The sequence below is a fragment of the Engystomops pustulosus genome, chromosome 2, assembly GCF_040894005.1.
Source record: "Engystomops pustulosus chromosome 2, aEngPut4.maternal, whole genome shotgun sequence".
Taxonomy (NCBI): Eukaryota; Metazoa; Chordata; class Amphibia; order Anura; family Leptodactylidae; genus Engystomops; species Engystomops pustulosus.
Window position 1 is genome coordinate 105,579,499 of NC_092412.1, and position 10,793 is coordinate 105,590,291.

The 10,793-nt window shown below is 46.1% G+C and overlaps 1 protein-coding gene across 1 annotated transcript in view; it reads left to right on the forward strand.

The window, feature by feature from the left end:
• SLC9A4 (solute carrier family 9 member A4) overlaps window positions 1–9,703 on the forward strand; it is a 48,290-nt gene extending 38,587 nt beyond the window's left edge. The window contains exon 12 of the mRNA XM_072135881.1: window positions 6,069–9,703. Within this exon, the coding sequence (XP_071991982.1) occupies window positions 6,069–6,340 (272 nt within the window). The 3' untranslated portion in view covers window positions 6,341–9,703. The remainder of the gene's footprint in view (window positions 1–6,068) is intronic.
• Window positions 9,704–10,793: the final 1,090 nt, after the last annotated feature.

A 10,793-nucleotide genomic window follows, 5' to 3' on the forward strand; every position in this document is an offset into this window, starting at 1 on the left:
ACTAGAGTTAGTGTAGTGAGGAAAAGGGGTATCATCTTACCTTTAAAGGTGATACCTGAAGCCCTACAGGACAAGCTGAAGCTTCCTACCAGGACACAGCTGCCTCCCAGCCTGCCCTCCACATCCAGGCTGGTGAACTCCCTCGAACTCACATCTCAGCACTCCATCTACCTGTTAAAGGCACGTTTGCTGCGGTTCCTGTGGTTCAAATAAAGAACTGTAAGTTGTTTTCTTCAACTTCTGTCTCCGTATGGTCCCTGCTAATACGGCTGCCTTCATCACCGGGCACCCTGTCCATCACCCAGAGACTCACACTCGGGACATTAAGGGGTTGCCCCAGGGAGATCCGCTATAGCAGCCGCTCCCTCATCTTTTCTTGCCAACACCACCCTGCTGGAGACCTGCCAGGCTGTAGGACAGCCCTCCGGTTCCCCCGTACCAAGCACCGTGACACAAGCGTGCTTAGGCCGCAACCGCCAGCCACTCCGGTACTGCGGGCCCCGGCTGTCTCCAGGCCTCACCTCAAGGGCTAGGCCCAGGTGGGGGATGTTGCAAGTGGCGTCACGAACAGGATTGATACTTCTGTGCCTTATTACGGCATTAAAGACTTTCCTTTATTAAAAAGACTGTGCTGCCTAACCCTGCTGCCATCCGGGTTTAGGCCCAAGTACTTGTGTGTTTCTGGACTGAACTGTGTTATACTGCTGCCACGTGCTGTCGAGCGCCGCTCCAGCACTCAAGAGGTTAATCCCTGCCAGAACTGTGCCAGCTCTGCTACATCCGGCACTGCCGCGCCTGAAGATTTTTACCTCAGAAACTGTGGCGCAGCAAATAATTCAAGCCCGCCAAAACCCTCACTGGCGGGAAACCCAGATGACGCACAAAACTCCGCCCACGCGCGAATGGCGCGAACCCCGCCTCCTGTGGCACAGGAAAAATTAGAGCCCGCCACAGCTCTTGGCGGGAAGGACTTGGACTCCTCCCACTGGCTGGAGGCGGACTTCCTGCCCTGCCTCAGAGAAGCGCCAGAACTCGAGTGGATTTTGGACAGTGAGGACAACACCATGTGGGGTCCTCCGCCCTTCCCTCCTGTGGAGCGTCCTGAATTCTATGAGGTACTAGAGACTATGGTGGTGGTCTCTGCGCAGCCGGTCCGAAGACCCTCCGCTGGACATCGGCTGCACCGAGGATTGACCCGGGCCTTCGTCACCAGGACGTGTTTTCAAACGGTGACGCAGTACCAAGTACAACCCGGGCGGTTCCTCGTACCTATCCCGGTTACCATCCCGGTACCGCAGGCCCACGTGGAGGCGCCACGTGGGGAGGCCCCGACTCCTGTCGAGCCAACGCCTGGGCCTACTGCGGCTGTGCCACCTGCTCCGAGGCCTACCATTCCTGCTGTTCGGCCTGCCAGCCCTGCTGTGACGGTTCCTGATCCTCCGGCTGCTCCTGCTCCTGTTCCGGCACCTGCCCGACCATCACGGAGATCCGAGCCTGCACCGGAGCCACGAGCCCCAGCACCGGCACCTCCGCAGCCTCGAGGCCGAGGTGAGGCCGCCCGCCAGCGACTCCAGGACGCTGTCTCGGAGCAGCGACGCCGCGAGAAGGAGGCCCAACGATACATGGCCGGCCGGTCTACAGCTGGAGCCTGGGTGGAGAAGAACCGCACCACCGGCATGGTCCGGTTCTTCGACAAGCAGCGTGGCTATGGCTTCGCCACCCAGGACTACACCGGACGGGAAGTATTTATACCCCGCCGGTCAGTCAAGAGGCCTGATCTGCCGGAGAGCCAGCACAACCTGAAGCCAGGCGAGTGCATTGAATTCTCCCTGCAAGAGGGGCCCCGAGGACCTTGGGCGGCTGGTGTGATCCGGATCCCCGACTCCGATGAGGACCGCTACTTCCCGCACGACGACTGGTATGAGGACGACGAGTGGCCGGAATCTCCGAACACCTCTTCTTCCTCGGCTGCGAGGCCCCGGGCGGTGACCCACGTGAATGCCCCATCCACGGTAATCGTGAGTACGGGTCCCATTGCCATCCATGGGCCGGGCATGATCCAGGGCGCCACCCCCACCGTCTCCCCTGCCAGGAGCGTTGCCAGGTCCCGCGGCTCTTCTGTGGGAGAAGACATCCCGGCTAGCGAACCTTGTCCGGAGGTTCCATCTAGGCCCACATCTCCCCTTGCCGGTTACCAATGGGGTGATGACCCGGCCCCGGAAGAACCGAAGCTGGAAGGAGCTGCGGCGCGGCCGCCGGGCCCTGTTTATTTCTTCCTGGACCCCTCCGTGGTCCCTGGCTCAGTTGAGCCCCCGGCTGGAACAGCCGACACCCCGGGCGACAGCGCTCCTCCCCCTGAAGGTCCGGAGGATGCTGCTGCACCTGCAGTACCCGCTACTGCCACCGGGTGTCCCCAGCCGGCACCTACTCCCGCTGAGGATGCACAGGATTCCCAGCTGGAGCTGGATCCTGTCTCTGCTGAACCCAGCGATGCAGAGTAACCCCTGAAGGGCTGTAGCCCACTTCAGGTACTATGTACATATTGTATATTTCTGTCCTTTCCCCAAAGAGCCAGAGACTGTCCTGAGACTCTTACCCTTATTTATCTCAGTCAAGAGATTATACACTGTCATGTGCTATGATAGCACCCTTCCTCTGCCACCGCAGAGATTTCCTCAAAGGACTCTGTCCCTCTCCAAAAAGAGGAGACCCTTTGCTTCTTCATTGCACTTTTCCCCCACATCAAGGGCTGTACCCAGAAGATGGACTTTGTCAGTAGAGACCTTCTGAGAGACTTTTGCCAGATACTCCAGGGAAAAGTTGCTATGTCTATTGACTTATTATTTTGCACTTAATGCCTTCCTTTTTAGGTATGGACATTCTGCTTGCACTTTTTATGCCTTTTCTTTGCAGGAAAAGAGACATTTGCTACCGTGCTACCCTGAGTAGCCTATCTACCTCTGTAACGTTTGTAACGTTCAAGATGTGTACCCATTGGGCTCCTAAGCCAATGTGATTTTGCCAAATATTTGCACACTGTCATATCTGCCAGTAGTCTGCATTAACCCTTTCATAGGCTTTTCAGGTTGTAGTGTGGCTGTGTCGGACCGTCTTTTTGTGTAAAACACTGACCGCTACCTGATCCCTCAAACTGAGGTTTGCACATGGGGGTAGTCCGTAAACTGCGGGTCTTTAGGGGACCGGGGGTGTTACACAGTTAGCACCTGGATGCCACCCATACATGGGTAAGGATACCAGTCAGGAGGTACTTGTGTCGCATATGCTAACGCAATGCATATACACATTATATAATTGCCGCCAGGGAAGAAGTGTTGATAAAACAAATATACAGGCCTTGGTGCAAGGAGTGGATTACAGTACATGACACCACACCTTTCCTACTGTACAGTTCGGTTTAATGGCGTCAGCGACCAACTGTCATACAGCTACATGTTTTGTCTTAGTCCGACACCAACCCAAGTGCCTGTCTCCAGGACCATGGGCGGTTTGTCCCTACACCTCCCATACCTGCACTTCCCAGAAGTGCCCTTAGCCCCCTCTGTGCCCCAAAACAACTGTAGTCGAGCCGAGGGCGGCTCTTTCAATTGCCCCCGGGGTATGCAACACCCTCGCCGATGCAATGGCGAGGTAGTGCTTGCGAATACGTCCCACCTGCATATACCCACATGACACTACATGGTCCTGACAGGACATAGGGATATTGCAGTGGTGAATCCTGCCTGGCAAGGCAGAGGTTAAGTATTTTGTATAATGCAAGATGCTATTGTCCAATGATATGCGTTACATCCTGTGCTCTGTAAGCTGAGATGTGATTGGAGGAGCAGCCACCACCTGACCAAAGGGAGGTAATAAAACCTCTGGCCAGGAAGGTTCTGGAGAACATTAGATGATTATTCTAGTGTGGAATCCTAGGAGAATCAGTGAGTGAGTGAGTAATCTCAGTCTAGCCCATACCAGAGCAGGAAGAGCCTAGCCCCTGCCTCTGAAGAGTGGAGCATTAGACTAGAGTTAGTGTAGTGAGGAAAAGGGGTATCATCTTACCTTTAAAGGTGATACCTGAAGCCCTACAGGACAAGCTGAAGCTTCCTACCAGGACACAGCTGCCTCCCAGGCTGCCCTCCACATCCAGGCTGGTGAACTATCTCCTGAGGCTCCCTCCAACTCACATCTCAGCACTCCATCTACCTGTTAAAGGCACGTTTGCTGCGGTTCCTGCGGTTCAAATAAAGAACTGTAAGTTGTTTTCTTCAACTTCTGTCTCCGTCTGGTCCCTGCTAATACGGCTGCCTTCATCACCGGGCACCCTGTCCATCACCCAGAGACTCACACTCGGGACATTAAGGGGTTGCCCCAGGGAGATCCGCTATAGCAGCCGCTCCCTCATCTTTTCTTGCCAACACCACCCTGCTGGAGACCTGCCAGGCTGTAGGACAGCCCTCCGGTTCCCCCGTACCAAGCACCGTGACACAAGCGTGCTTAGGCCGCAACCGCCAGCCACTCCGGTACCGCGGGCCCCGGCTGTCTCCAGGCCTCACCTCAAGGGCTAGGCCCCGGTGGGGGATGTTGCACACAAAGCAGAAAAGTGAATCTTTTACCACTTTAACACGGCCTACACAGACATCAGGTATAGCAGCTAGTACCCGACTTCTCATCCTCGGTAGTGAGGGACTTTGATACCTTATCTTCACGTTGCTACTGGTTCTGATGCTGCTGTCCACTCCCGGTTCTGCTGAATCTCGTCTTCCCGGGCTAAAGTTCAGTGAGGGGTAGGAGGGAGCAATGAGATGGACAGTTTTGCTATCACTACTATGCTTCAGTAAGATAGATGCAGCCTGCGATGGGAACCTCACCTTCCAAGGGCTGCTGTATGTAGTGTCAGAGCCGAGAGTGTTAAGAGTAGGGATGTAGTTTATTAAAGTATCACCTGGGCAAGCGGAGCCCTGTAAGGAGCAAGGGCCGGCACCACAGACTGTGATGTGTACTTGCAGCAGCTGACTTATTTCGCCTACATGTCTACCGACCCAAATCCAATTAACATCTTCATATGGGGCCCTCTTTTGAGCAGCCAAACGCCCTGGTGCCTGCCCGGACTGCCCATATGAAGATCTGCCAATGGCTGCCTTAGACATGTATTGCGTGCAGGCATGGTATGGTGAGCACATTTTTGTCTCACCACACCATTTCTGAGCTGGGCGCAGCCACTCAGCTTCCCTATTGGGAGGGGAGGTGTGAGCTGCGCTCACCCCCTCCTTCTCTGGCTTGTTTGCGGCACACGGCACAAGTCTGCTGCTGTGGAAGAGTTCATAAGGCCTCAAAGTGATGTCACTGCGGAATTACTCATCCAGTGCATCCAGGGAGCTTCACCAGGCGGTCACAACTCTAATATTATCAAAGGTGTTTGCAATGAATCTTTATTGTTAATCCTTGTTCGCATGAAAATTATCAAGGGGATGACAAAAAGTTTTTGTTTGGATTTGCACTTACAAAATATGCCTGTGCTATTTTTTTCAACTTTTTTATTTAGTTAAACAAATATAAATTGTGTTACATTCAATCATCCAATAATTGCCTGCACATTGTTATGCATGACATAACCATGCGATACATAATACAATACATATAGCACAGGTATCCTACTTCATTCCACTACCACACTAAAGCCCCATGCACACTACCGCAGGGGAACGAAAAGATAGGACGTTATGGCCCGTATGTAATGTATTTCCTCCTCTCCATCGCGGCCACACAACCACTTATCATGTCATTATGTCCTGTCTTGTTTTCTTCTACTTGACCAAACCTCCCAAATATAAAATTTTCCTATCCCATATTATTATTGCCCTTCTCATACTGATGCAACATGTTGTTAACACATTCCGTTAATATTGCATTTTGTAGATGCAAATGTTAACAGCAATTTCATTAGGAAAATTTCCTCTTGGCGGATGTTGTATTGAATTTCAAAATGCAGTGTAATTTCCACATGTGAATTCAGCCTTAAAATTCAGTTGGGAATATAGAGTAATTGTCTTTTGTTTTTCATACAGATCATTGGGCTAATGATGACGATGACTCTGTATTTGAAGAGACAAATAGGATCCTACTTAGTCCTGATAACATTTCTGCAAAACCACCATCACATATAATTAATGAACAGGAAGACACAAGGAGAAGTACCAGAGGAACACACAGGCCATCAAAGCCAAAGAAACAAATCAAAACAAGATCCAAGTATCAACCTGTAAAACCAAAAAGATACTTTGATATAGTAGTTGAAGAAGATGAGTCAAATGTAGATGGCAACAATGATGTACTATGACAATGGAAAAGGATAAAATCTAGGGGGAAAAACATGCACCATAATACATTTCTTTATAAACTGAGGTAAGCTCAGTAAATTTTAGTTTTGATGAGATGGAACAATAATATGTTTGTTGAAAATAATGTATATTTTAGTTTGTTAAAGTAAACAACATTTGAACACAATGGGGGTTATTTATCATTGGGTTTCCTGAGCTTTTATGATGTCATCTCAAAGAAGTTACATTGAGGATTTTTGAGACTTTTCACTGCTAAAAAATCTCACAGGACTATATACACCTCTTCATTCATCTGGCCTAAACAGAACTAGAGTACTGCTAGTGCAACACTGTGCAATGCCAGATTCATGACTTGACATGTTTGCAAAAAGTCTCATTCTCACTCCAGTCCCCTGCTGGTCTATGTGCTGAGACTTTTTAGGCATCTTGGGACTTTAACAAAAAAAATAAAATAGACCATAAGAACATTTAATAACCCCTTAACAACCTGGCCCTTTTTTGTTTTTCCATTTCCATTTTTCACTCTCTACCTTCAAAAATCTATACATTTTTTTATTTTTCCATGTTGAGAGCTCTGTGACTTCTTGCGTAACAATTTGCACTTCATAGTGATTGTATTGAATATTCAATGGTGTATACTGGAAAGTGGGAAACAAATTCCCAATGCAGTGAAAATGATGAAAAACCACATTTGTGCCCTTTTCTTGCGGGGTAGGATTTTACGTCTTTCACTGAACACCCCAAATAACAATTCTACTTTATTCTTTGGGTCGGTACGATCATGAGGATACCAAATTTGTATAGGTTTTATAATATTTTCAGACATTTACAAAAATTAAAACCTGTACAAAAAAGAAAATGTTTTTTATACCTCAGTGCAAGGATCTGTGGGTAGTATTATTTTGTGCAACTTTTGACAATGTTTGTAATGCTACCATGTTAAGACTGCACAACCTTTTGATCAATTTTTATAGAATATTTTAGATTTTTTTAAAAATGGCAATAAGTGCCATTTTTGACTTTGGGCGCTATTTTCTGTTAGGGGGTTAAACACAGTGAAAAACTGTTTTAAAATTTTGATAGATTGGACATTTTCGGACGCGGCGATACCTAATGTGTTTGTGATTTTTACTGTGTATTTATATTTATATCAGTTCTAAGGAAAGGGGGGTGATTTGAATGTTTATGTATTTTTTTAAAAACTTTTTTTTAATTTTTATTTTTCAGAAGTACTTTAATCCTAGGTTGTCTGATCAATCCTACCATATACTGCCATACTGCAGTATGGCGGTATATGGGGATTTTCCTCCTCATTCATAACAATGTGCTGATCGCAGATTGTAATGAAAGGGTTAAAACGAGATAGCCTGGGGTCTTTGGACCGCCGCTCCCAGATGATGCCCATACACCCACGCCCATGCGTCACCATCTTTTTGCAGCTGCCTGCAGCTTCACGGGCCTTATGCAGCAAATACTTACCGGCTATGGAGACAGCCAAGAGCCCTCTCCATGTACCCGCACCTGGCGTGCCCCTTACTATTACGGTGCATGTCGGTAAGGGGTTAAAGGGCCAAGGCCACTTTAATTAATCTGATGGCAAATGGAGCACCAAAAATAGACATAGAACTGTCCCAAGGAACTGGTATAATGATAAATAACCCCACATATTTACATGACACTAACAGTATGTTAAAATTGCTTCTACTTAAATGTGGCTTAAAAACAGTTAACTGAATGTTTACAAAATGTCACAGAAAATTATCATGGCCCTCCTCTGCTCCAGCTCCTCCTCTGTGACAGTGGAGTAGATTGCAATGGTCAGATACTGGGACTGATATCTCGGCAACTGTGGAGGCTGAAAAAAAAATTGAAAGTGGCCCTGAATCAATGTAGCAGTCACAACATTATGTGCAGTATGTGAATCTCCACATGTACAAGGTTATTCTTTGTTGAAAAAGGAAGTGGCCAATGAAATCCTGACTGCTGAACATCAAATTTGGATAAAGACTTGTATAAAATCTTTGCCATGTACATGAATCAAAGTCACATTATGCAATGTAAGAGATGCAAATACATTTTTAATTGAGTTAAATTAAAATATATCAGTAAAATATACTGTATATTTGTCTAAAAAAACATGATGTTGTTAGAATGTTTATTTGCAATATTAGTTATTTCATTTTGCAATTATTTAAAAAGTGCAATACTGCAGTCTTATGCCAGGTGCATCATCCAGTGAATAGTTATGACTTGCTAAGAATTAAGGTACATTCACACAGAGAGGTGACACCTCCCCCCTCCATAGAAAGCAACGGCGCAAGGGCCGCGCACATGGGAAAAGATAGACCATGCTCAATTGTTTCCTAGTGTACAGCGTGGAACGGTGCCACACATGGAACGGCCACCTGGCCGCCATTGCTATCTATGGGGACGTATATGCAGCATATACATTCCCACAGACGAGCGTGTGAATGAGCCCTTAATAAGTATTACCTACTTAGACATCTACAAAAGGTCATATCCACAGGACATGTCATAAATGTATGGCAGATGTCCGTCACACATTTGGGTCCTATACTCATCTTCTGAATAGGCATTTCTGTACATCTTAGCCTGCCTGGTGCTGTAGAGGTGGCCACTTCAATTTGTTTCCGCTGGCCTGAAAACAAATAAGTACAGGTATCTAGTTTATGCACATAGCTGTTTTATATCTCTATAAATCCCCATTGACTTGCTTACTTGGGCAGATAATAGGGGCAAGGTGAGAAATTACATCCATTCCCCCCTTTACAGCAACTCCACACCAAGTGGGCATCGAGGGGTGTTAAGGGGGGCATGCCTGGCTGTAGAGAGGTCTTGGTGCAGTTCGTTACTGCCCAATGCCTGTGCACTAGCTATGTTCTGCTCCTGTTCAGGAGTAGAAATGTGTGACATGCGAACACCAGATTTATCAGGATCATACGGAGAACAGTATAATCAATTTTCCCCACTGAATTTTCATATTTGCATTGTCCACATAAATTAGTTGTAATATGGCACATGTTAGCATGCTGTATTACTGTTCTAGAAGGATGTAGAATGTCTCCCTAATGCTTTCTTTACTAAGATACCATACTCAATACACACATATATATATTTATATATGGTGTTCTTTACATGATTACTAACATATGCCACACCAGATTTCTCCATTCAGTTTTCTCTAGGAATTGCACCTTATCGCACAGTTATGTGTTGCTCATACCTTATATATTCTTCCACCTCTCCCTTTTCATGATTAGATATGTGGCATGTATGTGAGCATATAAGATTATTATAGGGTGAGATTGTGTTTGTATAGTACAGACATTGTATTTAATAAAAATTTGGACAAAGTGTGACTGTTTTATCAATATATTTATTTTCTACAATTCACACGTTCCTGTAATTTGACATTCAGGTCAAGCCAAGCCAAGTGGGAGCCCAAACAGAAGTTGAGACTTTGTTCTTGCCTAACAAATCATTCATTTAAATTTCATTTTAATGTGGAAAGGAAATCATTTAAATTATGAAGCAAGTTTTGACATCAGTTTAAAAAGGTTGTTTCTCTGACATTTTTGAAGATGAAAATTACATCTCTATATCCTTAGAAATGTTAGGAGCTGTCACCGTAAAAATACAGTCTCCTAATGAATATGTTTTACACCAAGAGATGTAAGCAGATTGATATATAATATTGTGGGCTATGTTTCAGTTAAACTTATCATTTATTAATTTATATTTCTGATCTTCATATGCTTAGTAGTACACTACAAGCAAAGATAGATGATTAAGCCAGCACCATGACCAGATGACTATATATACAGAGATGGCTATCAATCACTTTCATGACTTGTTGAGCTACAGATATACAGTAGTTGTCAATCACTGGTAGGACTGCCCCTGTAATGTCCCGCAAGATGGGTCATCACTAAACTCAGCACCTTTAAGCTTACATTACACCCTTAGGCCACAACTACAACCTGGTACTCTGGTCCTAGGGAATCAAGCTGCCTCAACACTTCGGTTAGGCCCTGCTGGGTTAACATTGTACCTCCAGGACTAGATGACTGATGGATAGATAGATAGATAGATAGATAGATAGATAGATAGATAAGCTAAATAAATCAGTTCTTGCTGCCTGCAGATTACTCTGCGTTTTATACATAAAGCTTTCGTTGTTTCCCATCATTTACATTGAAAATACACAATAAACCTCATGGTAACATGCTGGTGGTTACGACACAAGTTACTTTAATGATAACAGATTTTATTATGTTCATTGACTGAAACTCAAACAGGTTTTTCTTGATGCCTTACAACTCTAAAACTGGACAAAGCAATGTGGGAGAATATACTCTGCAGGAACCCACTTATACAGTATCTATCTATGGGGAATAATGACTTCTGGACCAAGAAAATGAAGTGCAATGA